This window comes from Leptidea sinapis, chromosome 7 (assembly GCF_905404315.1).
Source record: "Leptidea sinapis chromosome 7, ilLepSina1.1, whole genome shotgun sequence".
Taxonomy (NCBI): domain Eukaryota; kingdom Metazoa; phylum Arthropoda; class Insecta; order Lepidoptera; family Pieridae; genus Leptidea; species Leptidea sinapis.
In genome coordinates, this window is record NC_066271.1 from 12420088 (window position 1) to 12446441 (window position 26354).

The following is a 26354-nucleotide window of genomic DNA, read 5'->3' on the forward strand; positions in this document are numbered from 1 at the left end:
AAAAATATTCGTAAGAATAATGCTGTGTGAGTTGTGACATCGTTCGCTTTCCAAGAAGGTATGGCAAGGTGTTAAATTACGTGTAAACAATTGGCAAACGTTTCACACAATAATTTTGACAGTGGCACTACCTAGATTACAAATGCTGTGCAAGCTGTTAACCTATGGAATTCTCTTCCCTCTGAAATCAGAAAGGCTCAAACTCTCCAATCTTTCAAAACAATGCTCCATAGTTATTATTTATTACTGTGACAAATTCAATACTAGTTCTTTTCTTGGAATTATTTACTGTATGTTTAAATTATATGCATATCGATAACACCAGCGTCTGTTATCTTTTCAACTAAAACTACTTCGTTACAGGTTGCCTGGTAGAAATCGCTCTTAAGCGATAAAAGGCCGCCTATTGCTTTTTGTAGTCTCGATTTTTGTTATGTTTAATTATTTTGTGGTGTGCAATAAAGATATATTTCATTACAATATTGCTTGTATTGAAACAATCAAGTAGAACGCATTACAGCTATCAGCGAACAGCAGTGAACGCGCTACTGGGTAATGTCAAAATTATAATAAAACTAGCTGACCCAGCAAACGTATATAAATATTGTATTGCCATATAAAGTAATAAAAAACAATTTTGGGGTATAAAAAATAGATGCCGCCTATTCCCAGACCTACCTAATATATCGTACTATAATTATTGTATTCGACTGTCATCTTGCAACCCTTTAGTGGATTTGTGGATCGAACAGAAAAATATAAAAATCGCTATACAAAAATTGTTGAAGATCGTAGAAGGTTGTATGTATTTTTCAATGGTGAATTATAATATAATAAAAATAAAAAAATGTCAAAAATCTAGAAAAATATATATTTAGGGGTGGGTCTTATTACCCTTTTCAATAAAGGATATGAAAAATAGCTATTGGCCGATTCTCAGACGTACCCGCATGCACACAAAATTTCATAAAAATCGGTGGAGCCATTTCGCAGGAGTTTGGTAACTAACATCGGGACGCGAGAATTTTGTATATTCGATTACAACCTAGATCATTTATACGTCTAGATAGACTGTGAGAGCTGTGATAACATCGAAGAAAAGGTTGACTGTTAACCTCTCTTTTGAGCATAGCAAACACTAACACAAATTGACATACGAATCGCAAGTGTATCACGTAGCTTGTCACGCACACTAAAGTAATAAACCTGGCCCGTTTTCATCGGCTTATAAATTATCTAAGAAAAATATAATATCTCTTTGCCTATAAAGTATTCACCACGACGACAATCATTACTTATTCAGAATATTTTCATAAGCTACATAATATATTCATTAATAAATTACCACGTAGCTTTTGTTCTTATACAGAGAAAATAATGATTGACTGACAATGAGCAAAAAAAAAACTGTAAAAATATGCAGCATCTCGCGCGATTCCTCGGCCTCGAGTCTATTTTTTCGAGTCGAGACCATATTTTAAAACATTTCTCAAGGCTAGTTAGTGACAGACAATTTCTATTCGAGGGTACTGGTTATTGTTATTACTTGATATATATACCTACTATACGGCTACATTATCTCTGGACCTCTTTGAAAAGTGAAGCCCCCTCCCGTTCCCTTTTTACCCCGGCGCCCCTCCTATTGCGTCAGTACGGTTTGCAGTTTCATTGCTTTGGTTTTGAAGTTTTTACTTACGTTTTGACTTTCGTTGTTAATAGTTTTATAGTTTCTGTTGTTCTATGTTCTATAATAGTTTTTCCAGAAAAATAAATACTCTTTCACTTCACCCGGATTTTTTCATTGATTTTTCGTCATTATAATACCAAAGAATTCATCAACGGAGCAAATCTTTTTAATAAAGCACTTTAATCTGTTTTTTTAACTTAATTGCATTATATAGTTTACCAGTGAATTGATATTCATTTTAAATTTCAACCATTTTCTTTTCAACCAATGCGTGATTTTTAGTTTTTTTTAAACTATTTTTATTGTACTGCCACAATGATGTCTAGCCAGACAGTCCATGAATACAAATATGATTGAATTGAATTGCAAAGTTGATATTGAGCAGTGTTGGTAAGATTACCATGTTTTCCCAATAAATTGAAAATTAATTTACATATTTGTGTATGCTTTTGCTTAAGGCATAAAAGGCATTTATTTTCTCAAAATTGATTCCTTTAGAATTCTTATTGATGTCATTTTTATTATTAGTAGTTATCTACTAGATACTACTACCCGCTTCGGAAACAAATGGCGCTCTGAGAGAGAAGAAGCGGCGCAAGAAACTCTCCCAGCATTCTTTTTTTTTGCGCTCTTTTCTATAAAAATATACAATATTGTACAGTCATTTCTATCGCTATAAAGACATCATAATCTAGTCCCAGGCTGTGCGATCTTTTAGATATTCAGCAGTGGAGTAATAGGATTTACGACAGAGCCATTTTTTTATAAAACATTTAAATTTATTTATAACTAATGCTTGAACAGTGGCTGGGACTTTATAATAGAAGTGTATTATACATTTACCCTTAAAGCTATTATGTATCTTATGAAGCCTACTAGAATTAGTTACAAGCAATACATTATTTCTAGTGTTATAGTAATGAAAATCACTATTAAGAGCAAAAGAGCTTTCCACGTGCCGCATTATTAGAGTAGGCACCTAAACGTCTTATAATTGAGGTCGCCCATCATAGTTTGACGTCATCTACCATAGGTAATACAAAATTGTATGAGTTTTTTTTTTTATTTTACCTCACAGTATCAAATTAAAACAAAATAAATAGAAATGTAAAAATATTTTGATTACACCGCATATTTTCCGAGTTATAAGTTTTTTCAACGAGAAGTTTAGTAACGTACTACACTATACTCACTCAATATTACCAGTGGGAGGCTCCTGCACAGGATGCCGGCTAGATTAGGTACCACAACAGCGCCTATTTCTGCCGTGCAGCAGTTTTGAGTAAGCATTACTGTGTTTCGGTCTGAAAGAAGGTCCTGCTCGTCTCGTCCCTTAGTTTCATAAAAAAAAAAGATAAGGAGCTAAAATATTATTTACGCTGATGTTATAATGTTGTTCCTGTTTCGCCCCGGGTTTTTGTCCCATATTCCTGTTTCGTCCCACGTTGATTTTTATTCCTGTTTCGTCCCACTTTTTAAAATGTTATTTTTGTACAGCCAGAAAAAAATGTGAATTACAACAATATTCTAGATATATATAAGAGCAATAGTTTCCCCGAGACCAAACGATGGCATGAATGGTGTTCATAAACCTATTACAGGATATTATGTTCTTGCAGATTAACACAAGACGGCTCTCATTAACTTATTTTTATAATACAAACCCGACAACGTATATATTGTAACATTTACAAGCGCAGTTTCCACGAGACAATCTCTATAAATAAACATATGGAAGCCGATCAACACTCCGTAATGCGTTACGTGACACGTGACGTTGGCGTGACGTACGCGTGACGTCACGTACATCATTGATAGCATTATGAAATTTTCCGCATTGCATGTAATTTGAATTTGTGGACAAAACACAACACCTTGACAATTTTTTTCATTTCGATCAACAAATGTTTTGCGCCACGTCGGAGAGTTGACCTTGACAACGAGAGGAAGTGGCACAGAACTCATTAACACATTTCATTCATCATTTTACATCAAAATTGCAACATAAACACTCAATCGCTTGATAAAGTAGGAGGCTCCTTTGCACAGGATGCCGGCTAGATTATGGGTACCACAACGGCGCCTATTTCTGCCGTGAAGCAGTAATGTGTTAGCATTACTGTGTTTCGGTCTGAAGGACGCCGTAGCTAGTGAAAATACTGGGCAAATGAGTTCTAACATCTTATGTCTCAAGGTGACGAGCGCAGTTGTAGTGCCATTCCGAATTTTGCAGGATTTTCAAGAATTCTGAGCGCTGAGAGTGGCACTGCATTGTAATGGGCAGGGAGTATCAATTACCATCAGCTGAACTTCCTGCTCGTGTTGTCGCTTATTTTCATAAAAAAAAATTAAAAAAAAAGGAAAGAAATCCAAGGCTCTCAAAAGATTTGCACGTACCAGTAGAAGCATTATCTAACCACTAACCTAGCTTATCACTCCTGCATCAATCTTTATATATATTTGTCGCCAATTTAATAAACTTACTCAAAATAATCAGCAACTCAATTTAATTCCACGTCAACCTTTTTTTTAAATGAAAATAAGGGACAAGACGAGCAGCACGTTCAGCTGATGATAATTGATACGCCCTGCCCATTACAATGCAGTGCCGCTCAGGATTCTTGTAAAGCCCAAAAATTCTGAGCGGCACTACAATTGCGCTCGTCACCTTGAGACATAAGATGTTGTCTCATTTGCCCAGTAATTTCACTAGCTACGGCCTACGGCGCCCTTCCGACCGAAATACAGTAATGTTTACACATTACTGCTTCACGGCAGAAATAGGCGCCGTTGCGGTACACATAATCTAGCCGGCATCCTGGAAAAGGAGGAGGAAGCCTCCCACTGGTCTTTCAGTTGCCTAACAGCGAAGAAGCTGTATCTAGACGTATAAATTATCTAAGGATAAAATAAAACACAATGACACGTTAGTTCATAATTCGCCAAAAAATTTTTTTTTTAATAAATAATGCGCAACAGCTTATAATGAGTGTTCCAGAAGTTATTTACGCTGACGACAATGGATAAAGCTAAGCGTAGGTATATAGTATATCGTCTGTGGAGGGCTGAGGTTTGGGGAGGGGTCGGGCATTGCAAGGTCAAGGTGGAGCATACCGCGCATGCGCCCCACGCCACCCCTATAATATACCTAGGTATTACTTCCACCGCTGTAACCTGAGAACAACTCCAAGGGTTACAAGCAGGGATCGCGATTATCGATACTGTAATATTCATAGGGCTTTAAGTGGTTTTTCACATGACTTCCCTCACTTTATTACACAATTTACTTGACAAAATGGTTTCTTCAAAACTGCGCCTAATACGCCCTAGCTCTTAAAGACGCAAAAAATCATTTCAATTAAAGTCTCCAAAGATAATTTATAGTGCTAGGGCCGTCCGAATGACGCATTATCCATACATCTTGATAATATGGTTGTTCAAATCTCTGAATACCGCATCGCCTAACCCCCTTATTCATATTAGTCTGCTAACTTAAAGCATTGCTAATTCTCACTCTGTCTTCTTCTATTGACCTTACTCAGAATGAGAAAAAACACTCCTTAGCGGCTGTTTAAAAGTTAGCGGACCATTATGAATAAGGGGGTAAAAGTTTACATTAATTACCTTTGCTCGCCTCATTCACATGTATCAAATTCGAATACATGTGCAGTAGGCAGTGTTAAGTCTCATTACTTGAGTAACTCTCAAGCTACGGCGCCCTTCGAGCCGAAACACAATAATCTTTGCATATTACTGCTTTGCCGCAGAAAAGGTTCGTAAAGCCATTCTGTGCCAAGAAGCTTCCCTGTAATGAATGATAACATAATCGGAAATAAGAATACACGAACTTTAGATGCTGAGAAAGCATCATCATCATATCAGCCGAAAGACGTCCACTGTTGGACACCGGGCCTCCCACAAAGATCTCCACGATAATCGGTCCTGCGCGCTGCCCTCATCAAACGTATTTCGGCGATCTTGACCAGATCCATCTTGTAGGGGGCCTACTGTTGGTAGTACTGCGTTTACCAGTACGTGGTCGTCGAACTATCCACTGCCACTTAAGTTTTCAGTCGATGACTTTCATTCTCCTACGGATCTCCTCATTTCTGTTGGATCTCGCAGGGAAACTCCGAGCATAGCCCATGGTTGAAAGCCTTCGTTTTCAGACACTGGTATTTGTGGAGATAGTATAGTAAAATGTATATATATGTAAAACTTCAGAGGACCTGATAAGCATGCATGATAAGTTGCAAAATATACGAATTAAACGTAATCGTGTCAAATCCGATAAAAATGATGAATCAATGCACTGAGATAACAACCGTATAGTGATAGTAACGTGTGATTGTATTTTTTCATTGAATGGACTTCTTTTTTTATCGCCGCCGCCCACATTCTCTTGCAATACCTTAGGGAACACAAGAGCGTTGCTGGCGTTTAAGCAAGGTGTACGCGCTTTTTTTGAAGGTACTCATGTCGTATCGTCCCGGGAACACCGCACAAGGAAGCTCATTCCACAGCTTTGTAGGACGAGGAAGAAAGCTCCTTGAAAACCGCACTGTGGAGGATCGCCACATATCCAGATGGTGGGGATGGTATCCTAACTTGTGGCGTGTCATGCGAAGGTGGATATCGGCGGCAGGAATCAGGTTAAACAGCTCTTCGGAACACTCTCCCCGTGATAAATGCGGTAGAAGACACACAATGAAGCGACGCACGTCTCTACGCAACGCCAAGTGATCCAGCCGTTCACAGAGCACTGGGTCCCCGACACATTTATGAATGTTTACGTACCGCTATAGTAAATTTGACAGAAAAAACAAAAAGTATCATTTGGTGAAGTGGAAGTCATGATGAAGACCGCAAGTGGCTAACGGAACTTTTTAAAAGTATTTCACGTGTGTTGACAAGTTGAACAATTACACTAACCATCACATTCAACGTATTCGAAGTAAATGAAAATAGTTTCCAACTAATCAGTTGACGGTGCCGAAAGGTGGGCATTAGAACTCCTTATTAGAACTCACTTTAACTTTAAATTTAACAGCACTCGTTTTATTATACAGACAAATGCATAATGGAATGTGGTCTTTAAGAGAACAAAATTGCAGCGATTCCATACATATTTTTTGGTCGTTTAAGCCAAGTTGAATTTGTCAATAATATTTCATACCATCAAGAATTATATCGCAAAATATGCTCCTTGTTGTTATAATGAAATTGTTTCACAGCAGAACTGTTAAACCGTGCGTCAATAAATTCTCTCATAGAAAATATGACCGGAAAAAGAAACATTGGAAATAAAAATAATAATGGGTCCCAAATCGAAATAAAAACTATCCTATCTCTCAAGTTGGACTAAACAGCACTCCATGTAGTAACCCCAATTAAAATCCGTTCATTAGCTTAGTAGTTCACTGGAAACAAACATCAGGACACTGTATTATATAAATTCAAATACAGGTAAAAAATGCGATCTGTTTGTTTAAAAAAAAAACAATGTTCCGTGAGATTTACAATAGCAATTATAAAATTACTCCGACAAATATTGCGAATTATACTCCGGTTTTTGTGTTTCTATTCCGGCTAAGCTCCGAAAAAGCTCAACCGATTTAGCAGGAGCTAAAAGACTAACTAAGGCTTATTTGAGACAATGAGCTATACTAGCTCTCAACACGTGCGAATTGAACAAATTATAAGCGATATATACTTAAGTTATATTTATGTATCCAATAACAATGCACCCGTGGCTAGTATGGTAGCATCATCATAGATAGTCGTGATACTTGACACATGTGGCCATGCGCGGCCAATAACATGCAATCGGCGCGTGCGCAAGTCTAGGCGCGTGTAGACACACTTCATAAGACGCTCACACCTCTTTTTACGAGCGTAGGCTCACGGGAGACGAGCGACTACGGTCGTATGTAAACAAATAATAAAAGGTGATATTAATCTATACATATAAATAAAATTGGAGTGTCTGTTTGTAATATGTAAATAGCCGTATTTTACAACATCTATATGAATATATATACGGTACATACACCAAAATAATCTTTTTTACAATTTTTGTCTGTCTGTTTGTGCCGGCTAATCTCTGAATGGCTGGACCGATTTTAACGGCACTTTTATTGGCAGATAGCTGATGTAATAAGGAGTAACTTAGGCTACGATTATTTTAGAAAAATTCTTTTATTTTAGAAAAAAAATAACGTTGCAAAAAAAATAATAATTTATATAGCAAAACAACGTTTGCCGGGTCAGTTAGTATATAATAAAATGTGTATATTTGTTTAAAAAAAATAAAAAATGTTTCATTAAAGAAAATCATTGCTGTAAATTTTACTACTAAAGAGCAGAATATTTAAACCATCGGTCAACTTGCAACCTGTTCACCGAGAACTCTGCTCTATATTGTAAATTTTAATGTTAGGTTTTTTTAATGAATTCACATCTTTTTATTTTTTAAATTAAAGCTATGGCGCTTGAGATTTTTTGTTGCATCGCTTCACATAGAATGTAATTAAAATAATTTGTAAAATGATAAAACTGTAAATACTTATTTAAAAGAATGGCAATGAGTTTCTTGCCACTTCTTTTCATGAAACCTAACCTTTTCTGAAGTATATTTTTTGGCCTATTAGTTTCTAATAGCGCCCTTCCTTCTCTCTCTAAATCTAAACAGATAGTAGTATTTTAATTAATAATTAAGAAAAGAATTTCGAAGGAATACATTTTAAAAAGTAAATGCCTTTTGAAGTTTGTGGGTGGTGATGTTTTTACATGCAAATGAGACATTACATTTATACTCTCCGGGGTCCTTTAATGATGCGTTATGGCATCGATCACGTTGGCTGTATTATCAGAAACGCATGAGGTGGATCAAAAAGCGAGTGAAACTTGAATTATGTATTACCTTCAGGGACTTTTAGAGGGGGGTATAGAATGTCAGACTTGCAGGTCCACTTTTTGTAGAGTGTACCGGAATTCGGAAACAGCGATGTGAAAATTTAAATACGTTACGAGCATGGTGATAATTAAGGATCGAGTAGCACTTAGCTACAACATGCGTGGTATTACACAAGTGTTTCAAGAAGATAAAAAAATGCTGCTTTTTTCTGCTTCTACTTTACTTACTACTTCTTCTACTTACTTTCACTATGTAGTCTGTTGACAACATTTTTTTAAAATATTCCTTGATCCAAGATACGATTAGATAAATATTCTCGATAAATACAAAAGCAAACCAAAGTAGACCAAACATCGTCAACGAACGTGAACAAAAATATGTACCTAGGCTATTCCTCCGAAATCCCAATTGATGGCAATAATTATTTTCAAACTATTTTCATTCGCATGTTTAACTGAAGAACAATTTTTGCAATTAGTATAATGAGAATTAATTATTAAAAACTAAATATACTGGTTGTACATTCGAAACTGAGGCAAAAAAAGTAGTTATTAGAATATTAGACTATCTGTTGTGCGATTTTAACTGATGTATTTCGGCAAGCTTGAGCTTGCGGAAAAAGACGTGTGGCACTCGGGGACTGCCGCGGTGAAGCTATTGCATAGCATTTTTTATCAACTTATGCAATTATAATTATTTATTTATTTTATTTATGCAGTATTTTTTTAATAAAATTAATTTTAAAAAAAAGCAAACGGGAACTGAGTAAAACTTAACTTGCAAGATTTGATTACAGACAGACAACGGGACAAAAATGCTTGTCATAATAATAAAAATTAAAAAAACGTGATAAAAAAAATAAAGAAATCAAAAAAAACAAAACAAGTTGCACCCCAGGCTCGAACCTGGGACCACAACGAGCATATGTGATAACCGCTGTTCCACGGCAACTGTAAAAAGCGTGTCGAAATATCTATATACATCTCGTAAGTTAGTGTTAGGTTATTTTCGTCACGGAATTTTTGGATTCGGTGCCTACGCTCAAGGCCCGCGATAGAAGCTATGCAATAGCTTAAAAGTTAGTTATTTCGCGGTCGCAACTAGTGAATAAAATGTACAAGTAATACTTAAAGCGATGACATTCTGTATTAAAAATCACAAAAAAAAATAGAACCGTTAAAACTTTAGTGTGACAGATGAGGATTGTTAATTTATTTGTGATGAAACATGCAACTTTTGAAGCAATCGTATTACTAGTGTCCATATTATAAATTATAATTTTAATATTTATGTCATATTAAAAATATCGACGTCGAATACGTTTCATGCACAAATTATAATAAGTATAAGGAATCATATAGTTCTCAGTATAGAAAATAGTCAAATACACTATTGTTAATCGCTCGTGTGTTTGGAGCCTAAGAACAAACAGGCTTATTGTAGTCACGACATCGTACCCTCAAATAAATACGCACGATAACTGGTAATGTTCTCATTACGTCGCGTAGGTACAGATTATCACTTCAATTATTGGATGTTACTTATTCGAGCGATTGAATGAGGAAATGGTAATAACGTATTACGCAACATTAAAAATTATGAAGAACGCTATAAAGCGAATTACATATTTCATATAACACAGTTGGTATGTGTTATTGGAAAAACTCACTTTGTTGAAATGCCGAGCAATTCAATAAGGAACGCCGAAAAAAGCGGTAAAGTGCGTGTCAGTGTTCCATCTGGTTTCGAGAAGCGTTAAGAGATATTACACTCTGTTCTTTATTTATTCAAATCGGCTTTCATCATCATCTGCATCAGCCGGAAGACTTCCACTGTTGGATAAAGGCCTCCCCCAAAGATTTCCACGACGATCGGTCCTGCGCTGCCCTCATCCAACGTATTCCGGCGATCTTGACCAGATCGTCAGTCCATCTTGTGGGGGGCCTACTAACACTGCGTCTTTCGGTACGTGGTCGCCATTCGAGGACTTTACAGCCCCAACGGCCATCTGTCCGTCGAACTATGTGCCCAGCAAATACGGCTTTACTCACGATAAATCGGTCTCGGTACCGAGTAGTTTCGGACTAATCGGAGGTCCTTCTTCAGGGTGAGAGTAGCGAGTTTGCGGTCGTGTCTTGTCTAGCACTGCGAATTTGCGCTCGTAGTGCGCGGCAAAATCCGTCTTGATTTTATATGTCTTTCGATATCAACCGATTTCCTATTGCAGTTTATAAGAATATGCAGGCTTTTGACATACTGACGGACGAACTTGCAACGGAGTCTTAGTATTAGGTATCTCAGGTTATTAAAAAATATGGCCTAAAGACCAACCACAATGTTACGAAAGCCTACTTAGAGAAACTAAAATCAAAAGTACAGTACAGAAAGCGAATAGAAAACGTTGAAATACCAATGTAGGTAGGTTAATTTTATTTAGAGACCCTTTTAACTTCAACAAACAGTCTCAATTCTCAGTTAAAACTTTTTTTTTTAATTCATACGAATGTTAACACGATAGGTATTAGGTACCTTATACCTATACCTATCATCAGTGGCGTAGCGTGGCTTGGCAGGGCCCTTTATAAAAATTTGCTGGGGTCCCTTATGAAGGGTAAACATTTCTCACAAAGGCAAAAAAGTGTTTGCATATAATTAAAAGAAATATTTATTCATAATATTCCAATTCAAATTCCTAGGCAAGCCGCAAAAGTTTTTATTGATTTTTGCTTACGCACGTATTATCGATGCGGCAAATACGGCGGTAGCTACGCCCCTGCCTATCATAGGAAAAACAAATTCACATCTTGAGCTCTACTCTGGATAGACCGCCATGCGTCATTCCCAACATAAAACCGTTCTTATACCCCATGCTTAGAGTGGAACCAATTTAATATTTTAGAAAACTCTTTTTATCGTTCCGCCTATTCCCCGAAACAGCAGGACTAATTTTGAAGGGACTGGCTCATATTATAGGACTTGTGAAACAATAAATCTATGAAATTATGCACAAAATATGATTCAATTATTATTAATAAACTAGCTGACCCGACAGACGTTGTTCTGTATATAATAAATAAAAAAGGATTGTGTGGTTTTATGAAACCACGGTAAAAGTGAAACTTTTTTTCACATTATAGACATTTTACGAAAATTTTTTGGAATAATATTCCATTAAGGGTATAAAAATAGCTTTATCAATCTTAATTTTATATTTGGAAAATTGGAATCATAATGGGAAATAATAAAAGTAGACTAAGTCACCAACTAATATGTTTATTGAACCTTGTCTCTTAGCTCTGGTTAAAAATATTGATTGAAAAGGATTAAAAATGATGAAATTTGAATACTTTTGAATACTTTCAAATCTTTTTCATATATATATAGATATACAGTTTACATGGGGTGATTGGTTCCCAATACTCTTTATTGTTACCAATGTTTTTATATGAATTTGTCAATAATATATCATAACATCAAAAATTACTTCGTAAAATATGCACCCTGCTGTCTGGAAAGTGTAGAGGCTTTTTTTGTAGAAGGTAGCCATTTTGTTATGTTTTTAAAGTGATGACCCTCACTTCTAGGATTAATACACAAGTAAAACTTAAAAAACTCGAACTCGGACTCCTAACTCACGACGTCTCGCGTTCCGTGCGAATTTTGTTTCACAGCAGAACTGTCAAACCGTGCGTCAATAAATTCTCTCATAGAAATTATGTATGGACACATCAAACTAAAAACAAATTTGTTGTTTTTATTTAATTTAGCAGCATTTTCCTATTTATTGACCTTTTAAACCTTCTCTGGACTTCCACAAATAATTCAAGACCAAAATTAGACAAATCGGTCCAGCCGTTCTCGAGTTTTAGCGAGACTAACGAACAGCAATTCATTTTTATATATATAGATTACCAAAATCTACGCATGCGAAGTCTCAGGCGGCCGTTCGTAAGGTATAATTTCGTTAAGTTCGTGAACCTCGAATTCAAGATTGGCACTATGCCCTCGGATATACGTCACCGCCGACAGCGATGTCTACAGAGGGGACACGGAGGTTTCCCGTATTTCAGACGATCGCGTCGGCTGTTTATAAACATTCAAATAACCTTGGAAATTGGCTCCACTTTTCGCTATATTTGCACACTTTGAAATGGAAATAAATGCTATAACTAACGGAGGATTTATCTTTTGTCGGTACCAGTGGGAGGCACCTTTGCACAGGATGCCGGCTAGATTATGCGTACCACAACGGCGCCTTTTTCTGCCGTGAAGCAGTTATGTATAAGCATTACTGTGTGTGTGTGTGTGTGTAATTAAAATCATATGTCTCAAGGTGACGAGGGGAATTGTAGTGTCGCTCAGAATTACTGGGTTTTTCAAGAATTCTGAGCGGCATAGTATTGTAATGGGTAGGGTGTATCAATTACAATCAGCTGAACGTCCTGCTCGTCTCATCCCTTATTTTCATTAAAAAAAATTGTCGGTCTTCTGTACTGTTTGTGGGTATTTTTTATTTATTTTAAGATGTGTGTATATGTTTTATAGTGGAGTCCTGTTTTGTTATCCTTTGGCGTTGCATGGAAACGTCATTGACTACCACTTTTAATATGACTGTCACCATTTGAATGTTTGACTTTTTGACTCGAACTTCACATAAATTGAATAATATGGACGGTGGACTTGAAATTGGCGAGGTGAAATCGACAAGCCAGCCATGACCAGGACATGGCTACCTTCACAAATAAAACTTGAAAAAAATTTTCTATGAACAATGCGGGACTCGAACTCACGACCTCTTGCGTTCCGTGCGAGTGCTCTTACAACTGAGCTAACCGTTCGAGTGACGTATCGTCACAAAATCTTGTATGCTTTGTCCAACTCTCAGGTGGTGGCTTCATCTACAGGATCGACTTTACAGTTGATAACCTGCTCAACCCAGTATCTACAACTAGAAGTGAGGGTTATCACTTTAAAAACATAAAAAATTGTTTAGATTTGCAAGAGCGACATCTCAAATGAATTTCCTAATATGTAAATACTGGAGTTGAGCAGGTTATCAACTGTAAAGTAGATCCTGTAAATGAAGCCACAACCTCAAAATTGAACAAAGCATACAAGATTTTGTGACGATACGTCGCTCGAACGGTAAGCTCAGTTAGAAGAGCAATCGCACGGAACGCGAGACGTCGTGAGTTCGAGTTTTTTAAGTTTTATTTGTGCATTAATCCTAGAAGTGAGCGTTATCACTTTAAAAACATAACAAAATGGCTACCTTCAACAAAAAAAGCGTCTACACTTTCCAGAAACCGGCAAAGCATTTGTAATTCTTTGTCTGTTACACTTCACCATTAGGTTTTCCTCCTATTTGATAAAAAAACGGTCCGTATCATTGTAGTTTAAACTCTATTATCAAGGTGACACGGATGATATCGGGATGACCCCTTCCACCCGGCAACAATGTCGTAACGAATACGTAGTACTATGATGATAAGCTTCGATAACCTTATTATCTCACTTATACGTAAGTATATTGGCTCGTGGATCCCTGAAGCTAACAAGGTACCAGTTCACTATCTAATCAATCCCAGTGGGAGGCTCCTTTGCACACATACCGGCTAAATTATGGGTACCAACGGCGCATATATCTGCCGTGAAGCAGTAATGTGGTAGCATTACTATGTTTCGGTCTGAATGGCGCCGTAGCTAGTGAAATTACTGGGCAAATGGGACTTAACAACTTATGTCTGGAGGTGACGAGCGCAGTTGTAGTGCCGCTCAGAATTTTTGGTTCTTTAAAAAATTCTGAGCGGCACTGCATTGTAATGGGCTCCGGCTCATCTCGTCCCTTATTTTCATTAAAAAAAAACGAAAAACCAGTCGCGCGCAAGCGGAGCTCGCACAAGTTATAATAACAATAATTACATTTAAAAACCTTTCGTATTGTGCTAAGCGGTTACTTAATAAGTAATTTGTCAATTTTTAAATTTGTCTTCCTCTATTGCAGATTAAGAAGTGATAACGTAAGAAAGAAAGAAAAGAGTTAGTGTGGCGACTGGCGAGGCTAGAGAAAGACAAATAGAATCTCCCTTTCGATTATTTAATTCCCGTTTCATCTGTCAAAAGCATCGACTTAACTTACTTAGACGACCTCTTTAGCCCAGTGTTTAGTGACCCTGCCTACTTAGCTAGAGGTCCCGGGTTCGAATCCCGGTAGGTGCAATCATTTATATGATGAAAATGAATGTTTGTTTCCGAGTCATGTATGTTTATTTGTATTTATGTATGTTTAAGTAAGTATATTGTATTAAATATATAGTTGCCTAAACCAGGCTATGCCAAGTTTGGGGCAAGACAATTTGTGTAAGAATGTGTCAATATTATATTATTACTTGCTGACCCAGCAAACGTTGTATTGCCGATATTAAAATCGCGATACAAAAGTAATTGTTGATCGTAGATGGGTGAAAACTTCAAAAAATTTAAAAAAAAATTGTCGTGGACCACCTCAGACCTACCCAATATGCAATCAAAATTTCACGAGAATCGGTCAAGCCGTTTTGAAGGAGTTTAACTACAAACACCGCGACATGAGAATTTTATATATTAATATAATATAATAGACTTAACTGAACATACCAACCAGTGTTTAGACAACTCGACAGCCCGATAAAGGGTGAACAATTTTGATTTGTCAATGTGGGCTTTAGCTAGATAATAAAATACTATAGAGCTAACTCCAAGCGTGGCTGAATGCTTACGCCCTGTCAATCAAAATAGGTTACAGAAGGCAAAAAATCAATAATTGATACTATACCTTTACCTATACGCCCTATTGGGCGTACTCGAGCCAGTCTCGAACAATGTGTGACGTGAAAGAAATAAGAAAGACACTGGGATTACATAATATCATCAGTAAGTATTTTGTATTTTATTAATTTCAATATAAAATAACACGAAGCGTATGTTACAAAATTTGAATGGATGCCATTGAGTGTCAAGATGTCACGCACACAAGCATCTAATAGTTGCCATAATAAAAAAGCTATTCTTCATAGGTAGTGCGGTATCTAGTTGGATCGCAGCGGAGACCAATCCACAATCTAAGTGTAAAGATTTGTAATATTTTTCATCATCATAGTATCGTAGGCATCTGTTATGAAAGTAAGAATTTTAGTTATTTAAACCTGTGTTTCACAGACTGACAACTGGTTACACAATTTTTTTTTATTTTTTTTTTTCATGGAATAGGAGGACAAACGAGCGTACGGGTTACCTGGTGTTAAGTGATCACCGCCGCCCACATTCTCTTGCAACACCAGAGGAATCACAAGAGCGTTGCCGGCCTTTAAGGAAGGTGTACGCGCTTTTTTTGAAGGTACCCATGTCGTATCGTCCCGCAATCACCGCACTAGGAAGCTCATTCCACAGCTTAGTAGTAAGAGGATGAAAGCTCCTTGAAAACCGCACTATTCAATTTATATAAATTGAACGCTTATCTGTTCAGTAGTTATCAGGGGTTCGTTAATACTAGTTTTATAATGAGATATTCGTAAATGGTAGGTCAGAAATGTTATCGTTATATTTTTAGTATCACGAATAGTAGACATGGTAAGATAACGATGCGAAATGTGTAAATATAGTGATAAGTGCTACTAATAATTATTCTTATCTGGTATGACTTACGCACAGCAAAGTTTGTATGTCTTTTTTTATGGAATAGGAGGACAAACGAGCGTATGGGTCACCTGGTGTTAAGTGATCACCGCCGCCCACATTCTCTTGCAACACCAGAGGAATCACAAGAGCGTTGCCGGCCTTTAAGGACCACCCCGGAATACGAAGGGCAGCCCGAGCGAGAGTGCTCGGGTAGAGATTCTCCGGCTCTGGCAGAGCCGGTACCCTCCTGGGGTAATATCTTTTTTCGGACCACTCTCATATTTTGTGGGGGGGCCCTCCGGTCCTCGACACTAACCTATGCGAAACCGCCGGTATTCTACGTCATTCACATAAAGCTATCGCTAGGCTTTTTCTAGCTAAGTTCTAGCTATTCAAGATGTTATTAACTATAGATAAATACTATTATTCAAATTAAATTTAAATATTATGTGATCCCAGTGTCTTTCTTATTTCATAACGTATTATTTTTACTACGCAACCCGGCATTTTAGTTTCAAAGAGAACATGTGGCACGACAACGTCACACATTGTTCGAGACTGGCTCCAGTAAGCCCGATTGGGCGTTGGATTAGTTGCCGCACTTTGCGACTACGCCTGCCTGTGAACATATCGTCTATTGGACAGAATTGTCGCTATAACTACTAGTATAAGAATTAAAAGCCCGAAATTTAAAAAGTTTCGTTAATATTATATGCACACATAAAGTAAGTATATAGTGTTATTTAAGTACGTAGTTTATATATTGGGCGGGCCTTAAGTTTTTTTTTCATTCATAATATTCATAATTCGTTTTATCGAGATCGAGCGGTGTTATATGGAGATTTTTTTAGTTATAGCGTGTTTTAAAAATTATTAGAATTTGTTTTTAAATAATGACGTTAGTTTTATATCAATATAATTATTCAGTATGGAGCTAGCTCGACATAAGAAATTAATATATAGTCACATTCCGAAATTTTTTCACCATGATAAAACGTAAATTTAAAAATCCTGCTTCAGTGTTACAATACATTTAAATCCAGTTTATAAAGAAAAAAATATTTTCTTCATTTTATGTAACTTTTACTACATTTTGTTTGAAGTTTTCAAAATAAGACAATTTTCGTTTATTCTCCCATAGAATGCTCTGATAATTAAGACATCATTGAGTTGCTATAACATTAACTAAATCAAATTTGCTCGATGGTAATGATAATAGAGATAAAGTCCGTCAAATCAGTTGAAACTCAGGAGAGATTAGATTATAATATAGGCTTGTTTCAACAAAATCAAGCGATTATTGTTAAAGTAACGATAATTTTCGCATTCGTATTATTAAAATGCCCCGCGAATATTTACGGCTCGAAATGCCCGAGTTACGTCATAACTTCTCTCACCATAATTAATGTGTTGTGTTGTAACGTCACAACGGTGAGTGATCCCGTTCTGCAGCGCCTAGGAAAACACTTAATATTTCGGATACTACGTGTGACATGTAAACAATAATAGGCAATATACTAGATACCACAACTGTCCCTATAATCCGAACCATTATAACGCGTTTTCAATCACCCATATATCATGTGCATTGCTGCATATAACGCGGGGATTTAACAACAACTGCATATAACACACCTTTGTGTACTGTGAAATTTATAATGAGTTGTACAGTTCATAATTAGCTTCGCATACCTTTGCATGTGTGTCAATTGTGTTATCACAAAATAAAATTATTTTATAAAAATTGTGTATAAAAACATTAATAAAATAGTAAAACTAGGCAAACAATTGGAAATATTGTAACGAATTGTGATTAATTATTATTATTACTACGAATTACAAGGTCGTAAAACCGCGTTATACGTTATTTGCACTATAACGTGTTTTCCTCTACTGTGTTATAGAGGGAGGGTGTTACTGGTACAAAGTTACCATTTCCTTTTCAGATACCTTTTGAATGAGATGTAACATACATGCCAATACAGAACATAATATTACTTACCTCAGCACATAGGCATCAACTTGCTCGCTCTGAGTGAAAGAGATAATCTCACAGCGGACTATTTTGAGAACATTCTCCCACTGCTGGCTGTAAACAAAAAAAATAATCAGTAAGTACCATAATTTAACTGCCATTTTGAAGAAGAAAGTAAATATTTTGTGTACCATTTCTTGTGATTCAATAATCACAATCTACCAATGTAGAAGAATCAATTGACATCATTTTATTAGTTTTGAGATGCATTGATTGATATTAATTGTAGCTGATTATATCACATAGTGTGACCATTACTGCCCTACTATTTGTCCCCTATTCTTGTCCACATATTTGTGAGACACATATCATGCTTACCAGGTTTCAAGTATCAGTATTAGAAAAATACACAATCCAACAATAGTATCCAACTGTACATACGTCCTAGGCCTACTTTTCTTCTATTCTTCATTCTAGATTAATTTTAAGCAAAACAATTCTTGTTGTTTTATTTATTTAGGGTGGTGGTAACACAACCATAATTGTGAACCAAAATACAATGAAGTAAATGTCAATGAAGTTGATTATAAGAAAATGGGGCCACAAAATAATTTTTTAAATTGAAAAAGCTTTCATTTTAAGAAAACATTTAAAAAAACTATTGCCATACTCTTTAATAAGCACACAATAAATATGCTAAAATGTTAATTTTTAGTTATAGTAATAAGTATATTTTATAATAATATATTTTTTTATAATTGATATAGTTTTATATTGTGGAATACACTTACTATGAATTTTGGTACAATAATTCAAAATATATCAATAATTTAAGATAGGAATTATAAGACTGAATTTAAAGAACAATATTTAATATGCAGGTACATAAGAAAATCAAATTAATTATCATTGTACATGTTCAGAAGTTATTAAGAACATAAACCAGTTGTCAACAGTTACAAGAACTGGCTCTGCCCATAATTGGCTGTTTCGGTGGTTTTTTGCAAAATGATTCCTCAAAGCAATTTGTGGAAAATACTGTTACTTAACTGTTATGTACTTTTATACAATCAAGTTAAAGAGATACACATGAGTATACAAATATTTTAATTAATTGATTATTCTCACTGAGATTACTAAGATAATTAACAACTGTTGATTTTGCTGGAATACCTCGGATCAAAAGCTCATTTTTCAAAACTATTTTACAAGCTAGGAATCTACACAGAGATATGCTTGTTTTTTAAACAAAAAAAGGCTGCAAATCAATGCATGTTTTGTCAAATCTCGGGCTACAATTAAATCAATGCAAAACAGTTTGTACTTTGCGATTTGTGAACCAACCAAGTTAAATAATATATCCGGTAATGCTAACAGTTAACCATCTCAAACAGCTGATTCTAGAAGCTTCCGAATACAGGTAATTTTTCATCTTTTTTAATCCATTCAGATTTATCACCTCTAGAGAAAAGAGAATTATATAACTCATGTGAGCCAACTTCTTGCGTTTCGATCAATAAGGATTATTTACCAAATCTACTTAATTTATTTTAAATGTGGGTAATTTTAGTGATTATTATTCGTTCAAAGGTACCGGTAACTTAAACAAAGTAGAATTTTATTAAATCAACTAGAAGTACACAAAATCAATCATAATATTACTTGTCATAACAAGAATATTTTTAAATAATAATTTATATTTACCGAGTGATTTTTCTCAGATCCGCATGCTTCACCGGCGTAAACCATATTTCAATTAACTTTTCAACCCCTTCAAAAAATTGCTCATTATTCTCACTATTCGGTATTATTTCTGTTTCAGCCATAGCGAAAGTCTATTATATTTTGTTTGAATAATTTATAACAAATAAAAAATAACCCACGGACTCGCAACCACTGTAACTGGCGTCAGAAATTGACTGAAGAGGAAAATTTCAGAATGAATAAACCAAAATTATAGGATAGACCCGTTTGTGATTGGCTTATTCCTGAGTAATGATGGTTTCTCTTTCTTCAAAGCGAGCAAATTGTCGGCGGCGCAACGGCGCGTGTTTTCAAACCGTCCTCGATCGAGTGTTCAACGAAACTGACTAATTGATAAGTACTTAAGCAGATTTATATAATATATTCATATTGTTATTGGTCGCAGTGCAAGTTACTGATAAGTAGGGTTTTCTTATTTCTAGCAAGTTATTAGTTTAGTATCACTTGCAGTTTCATAAATAATATAAAAACTGCCAACTATCAAAGAAGTTTAGGACATAATCTAAATTATCTTTTCTGATTAATTAATTTTATCCAATTTGCTTTTTATAAATGGCAATTTAAAAGATTTCAGAGATCAATTTGCGGTTATCTATTAGCATAAGTACCAATTACGTAACTTTATCAAATTCTATCTTTATTGAATTTTCTTACAGATGTATGCAGCACAGATTAACAAAATATACTGTATGCTGCTATTGAATATTTTATTACTTAATTATTTTTAATCTCGCTTATAGCTCCCACTAGCGTGTAACCCTCGCTTTGTGTACGTTTATTTGGCGCTCGTCGATGATAACATCGTGAGGAAGCTCAAGATTTATGTGATGTTGTCAAATTTGTACTGGGTTCAAAGGGCTATGTATTTTTATTATCTCGATATCATATGAGAAAGACGAATATATGTATGATATGGATAGATTTCGTGCTTTTATGCGCATATTCCTGGAAATACCACTTCTATTTTGATATCGATATTATAAAGATACATTGGTTAAACATGCATAGTAATCAACGCACCCAAAACAATGGTGGTTTTGGCGCGATCCATCATTTACTGTGCGCCCATTTTGCGTATATATTTCCTGGGTTTCAGTCCTTTGAAACCAATGCGACATCACATAAATCTGAATTTCCTCACATGTTATCATCGACATATTATGAATGCAGAAAATCGGAAACTCATTCTATGTTACAGGCGGGGATTTAGTAGGCGCCACTTGGAACAACAGCGCCTGTGGACACTACCAACACTCCACTGTGATACTAACAGACAATAAAACAAAAATATATAGTTTAAGCATATATTCAGATGCCCAGAGGTAGTAGCAGATATCACATAATATATGTGATATCTGCTATATGATAACAGTCTCTTCTTTATAGTCTTTCTTGCAATTGCTGCAGATTGAATCTTTTCAGTATTAGTGGCCGAGGATATTGGCAGCTACAACATAAAATAAATTTAATAAAGAAGCACTGATGATAAAATTGACAAAATAGGTACTGAAAGAAGATAAATATGAATGTTAAGTTATAGTAAAACCGTTGTCACTACTTGTGCTTTTCAATTGACAGTTAAACTTTATAATAATTCAAAAGATCTAGTCAGTTCATGTAATTCTCCAGATTCAAATTTCCTTATTGGTCTAAATTTTGGTTTTATTACAGGAATTTTGGGGCACAAATCTTCTTCTTTTTCATCATGATAGAAGTCTTCTATATTTGGTTCTAAGTCCTTTTTAACTGCAGCCACTTTAGAACGAGGTTCTTTTTTATTTTTGACATTGGCAACATCTGCATTAAGTTGCACCAAATTTTTATAAATCCGGTCATCAAAGTGAAAATTGAGTTTTTTGGTCACCTGGAAAAAAAGACAACCTTTAATTAACTCAAACTCTAAATTATCCTAATCTACTGACATTCATTTTAATTAATATAATATAATTATGTATACATTATCTAGTAACAAATCTAAAAAACATAGAAAGCATAGAATCATTTTTTTTCATCAACATTAAAATAAATAAATTTATTTTAATATTGTGTAAACAAAATAGTATTATGTAGGTGCAGGCCAATACAATATATTTCTATTTATATTCATTAACAGTTATGCATTGCACAATTTGAATAGCTTAAGTTTGAGTTGAAACTCAAACAGAACTCTACAGAAGAGGCTTGTTTTTTAAATAACTAATTAATATTGTATGCATTATTACTTATTCTGTGATTACTGTAATCAGGGCTGGTGATGCAGTCTGTGGGGGTATCAGTAGGTTTCACTCATCATAAGCTTATATATTAGCAGTCTTCGTTCAATTGTCATTGTATATAAAGTTGTTTGCAAATATGATATTCACATATTTTACTCATTCAATATTGACATATTATAAAACAGTTAGATAAAGGTGACTGACATCATGCTATTGCTTAGAAATTTGGTATAGGCAGGTCAACTGTGTAGGTGTTATACCTTACTAATAATAATGATAAATCTTAAAGTTTGTTAGCTTAATATATCATCCCAGTCTAGAAAAACTCTGAAGAAATCAGTTAATCCCACTTTAGAAGAAGATTTCTACATAGGTTTATGAAACATAGATTTTTGTGGAGATATGAGAAAGTTCTTTATTTTCAATGCCAGATCACAAACTCATTTACAATACATGTCATGTACAGTTTTAGGTCTTGCTTGCCTTTAATTTTATAATTTAGTAAAGAAACTTAAGTTAGTAATCCACATAAATCATATCTTTTTTACCTATCTGGATTACAATTATATATACTTAGATAAAATTTTTGTTTGAGTAATAACAATTCTCTAATGGTCTATAGTCCTGATCTAACAATAATATTAAAAATTAAATTACTTTATTACTAAGTTGAATTTTGTCGACTTTAGAAACTTCACTTAATAAGATTTGGGGTAAAGATTTCTTGGCATCTGTTAAGTAAGTGGCCAGTGCTTCACTGCTACATAACTTTGGTGTATTCAGTTCTTCCTTCGTAGCAGTTGGTTGGCTAGTTTGTGTCTTGGCATGAACTTCAACATCATAAATAACTTTTGAATTATGTCCTAGTATTCTTTGCTGACTAGTACGGACAAACGTTTTCTTAATACTTGGATCCGTTTTCTTCATCATTATAGATTCACTTGGAATCTAAGTAGGCTTATTTAAATCATAGTTCATTGTGCGAATTCCTTGAATACCGACTGTTATATTGTTTAGAAATTAGTATTTACTAAATTTATTTTAAGCTAATGTAATGTAAACATAGTAAACGATAAATACTAAAGTCTAAATTCACTAAAAAAAAGTAAAATCCTGTGCTAATTTGCTAAATACTAAATAGTAAACACACTACACAGTCGTGAACTCACTGTTTAAATTCTCTTTGGTCGTTACTCGAAGTCGTTATCTCGTAGGTATTTTAAAAACAATTTTTTTTTTCTTAATTCGCCCCAAGGGCAGGTTATAGTCTATAGACCATACCGCCTAGTCTTTCGTTACTGCGTATAACTTTGAAAATGATTTCGGTTTAAAAGTAACCACAGATTTATATAATAGTACAAATAAGCATAGACTAAACACATTACACAGCTCGTCGGCTCAGCTGGATTCATTAAAGGAATGAATTTCAAATTCATTCCTAAAATACTTCAACTAAAAGTTTAAGGTGGTAAACTTGTGTCCAATATATTTAAAAATAAATAAATTAAACATAGAGTGCACGTAAAACAATCTTTGAGAACACGCCGCTGCCTCAATTGAAACTAATGTCATCCACACACAGCGATTTAATTGCGCAAGTTGTACAAATAAGCTAAGCACGCAAACATGCAAGCTTAAGCACGGTGCCACGCTTTAAATAATTATTGCAGCCGTACATATACAATGCGCAAGTATCTTCGAAAAGAGTCTTCATCATCTAAACTGAACATATAGTCGGAGACCAAAGTAACAAATGACCAAATAAATACGACACTTATATATTTGAGAAAGGTGAAGATTTGTATGATATAGCTATGAATAAGGACTGTTATCGTACTCTTCTATATTGTGCGAATAACCCTATACATAGATTCGTGGAAATTCCACTTTTCTTTTGATATACGACTTCGATCATAGAAATACATCGGTAAAACGTGTGCGGCTATTTGTCGTATCCCTACGTATACTGTGCGCCCATTTTGCGTATAAATGTTCAGGGTTCCTACCCTTTGCACTCACTGCGATTTATAAAACATCATATACATCTGAATTTCCTCACAATGATGATGATGATCAAACCCTGATTCACCTTCGCTTTCAGTAGATAGTATAATAAACCAGTCCATTTAGTACATTTCTTCATCTATCAGACAGTTGTTTCGAAAATATCTCTATGATGTGATCTAAATGTTTCACATGCTTCCTTGGTTTATGTACACGTAAAATTATTCTTATTGGGGTTTTCTTTTAAAAAGAAATTTCTTTCGACATAAGTGAAAATTGTTCTAATCAATGACGTTCTATACATATGGACATATCATTCGCAGTCTGATAGTGGAACGGCAAAAGTGTGCTTAAAGACAATGTGTGTTGCAAGTTTACTCACAGTTTATTCACAACCTTGGGGTTGTGAATAAACTGTTAAATTAATAAGGGAAGATTATGAAAGAGATGTAAAAATAGATAATATTTTAGAAAATGAACTTATCATTAATGTAGGTGATGATAGCAGTGACGTCAGTGAAAATAGCAGTATGGACGATCTGATTAAATCTGGCCTTTTGTTACACCTTTTTTTGGTCTCTTTTTGTATTCATATGTTTCTTATGTACATATAAAATATGTATATTCATTTTCATTCCAATATGAGGTAAACATTTATATTTTTGTTTTATTAAACCTTTTTAATCAGGTACTACTTGCAACAAAAACTAATAGATTTGATTATATTTTTTTCGAGAATACATTGATATTTCAAATAACTATTACAATATGTCAAAACGGCCATCATAGCGTGCCGCTAGTATAGTAAGTCTTTTGTTGGGCGATAAATATGTTTTATAACGCTATCTCAGAAAATGTACAAAACAAATGTGTTATGAAATTTAAAAGACGTTTATGTGGTAATAATTACTATAACATAAGTGGCTTTCTTAATCATTCTATAGAAGATAGAGAGTGCTACAAAATCAAACTCGATTACCTTGATGAAACCACTGGCAGTTCGTAGATCTCTTCAAGATATGAAACTTCTCTATAAAGTTTTCAATGGAAAAATAGATGACAATGAACTGTTGAGTAGATTCAATATAAACGTACCTCGGAGACCTCCTCTCAACCCATGTCCTTTCTTTAAAACTAATAATGCTCGAACGAAACTTGGACAGGACGCTCCTACAGCCCGTATGTCACGCGTATACAACGAATGTGTAAAAAACATAGCAACACTGGACATTGGTTGTGATAGGCTCCCACTTTTTCTAAAGAAATGTAGCGACGCTCTGGCCAATTAATTAGTTTTTAACATTCTATTATATTCAACATTTGTTATTGTTCAGAAAACCATATTCTTCCAACTAATACTTATTATATTACTTATTTTTAAAATACTTAAGTAGTTTTTAGTCACCTTAAATGCAAACTAACCACTGTTATTTTTATGGAATGATGTGTTCTCCTATAATTGGTAGTACATACAAATGTTTAGTTAAAAGGCATGTGTTAGATGTAAGTTAATATGTACAACTGTTGGATATCCATACAAATAAATAAATAAAAAAGATAAAGAATGGGGCGACTGCCCTCAGGCTATTTAATACTAAATTTATTGTACGAAATTAGTTATATTGTCACAAAATATTATTAAAAAGAAAGAAGAAACTCGCTGGGTTTCTTGCTCCGCTCTTCTCAACTCTTTGGCGTTAATTTTCGAATGGTTGGTAGTTTTGAATTTCGATAATTGATTTTAAATCCTATTTGAAATAAAAAAATATCTGAATTTGAATTTAATTATTATTTACCTTTTCTTTCAGCAGGACGTCTCTTCGCCCTTTTTCAAGAATATCCTCTGTAACGTCTGATAGCCTGTTGTAGACTTTTGGTGAGTGATAATACAAAAACATCTGTTTCGGGCTTTTAATAAGGATCACATAATATTTGTCTACGCATTTGATCGCGGCGCTGTTGTACCTAGTCGTGTCAATGGACTTAGCTATTTCCAAAGTAAAACTCAAAAACATTACTAATACTTAATATAAATTATTTAAATCACCTCAAAATGACACAAGAGTAGTTAAATAATACTATCTTGTGCTCAACGACTACCTATTCAACCGCCAAAAAATTGTTGATTCTCGACTC

The 26354-nt window shown here is 34.8% G+C and overlaps 2 protein-coding genes across 2 annotated transcripts in view; both read right to left on the reverse strand.

Annotated features, from left to right (window-relative positions):
* LOC126965254 (S-adenosylmethionine decarboxylase proenzyme) overlaps positions 1 to 20327 on the reverse strand; it is a 45848-nt gene extending 25521 nt beyond the window's left edge. The window contains exons 1-2 of the mRNA XM_050808753.1: positions 19939 to 20327; positions 18262 to 18348 (exon numbers count right to left, since the gene is read on the reverse strand). Coding sequence (XP_050664710.1) covers positions 18262 to 18348; positions 19939 to 20060 — 209 coding nt within the window. The 5' untranslated portion in view covers positions 20061 to 20327. The remainder of the gene's footprint in view (positions 1 to 18261; positions 18349 to 19938) is intronic.
* Positions 20328 to 21288: 961 nt separating this feature from the next.
* Positions 21289 to 23377, reverse strand: LOC126965264 (uncharacterized). The gene is made up of 2 exons (XM_050808766.1): positions 22872 to 23377; positions 21289 to 21862 (listed from the first exon to the last, which is right to left on the reverse strand). The coding sequence occupies exons 1-2, from the start codon at positions 23142 to 23144 to the stop codon at positions 21584 to 21586; spliced, it is 552 nt and encodes a 183-aa protein (XP_050664723.1). The 5' UTR covers positions 23145 to 23377; the 3' UTR covers positions 21289 to 21583.
* Positions 23378 to 26354: the final 2977 nt, after the last annotated feature.

Bases quoted from the DNA above. Each gene is read 5' to 3' on its own strand.
- LOC126965264 (XM_050808766.1), bottom strand. From the start codon at position 23,144: ATGATGAAGAAAACGGATCCAAGTATTAAGAAAACGTTTGTCCGTACT. The intron at 21,863-22,871 runs GTAATTTAATTT...CTTTTTTTCCAG, and splicing joins AAATTCAACTTAGTAATAAA to GTGACCAAAAAACTCAATTT.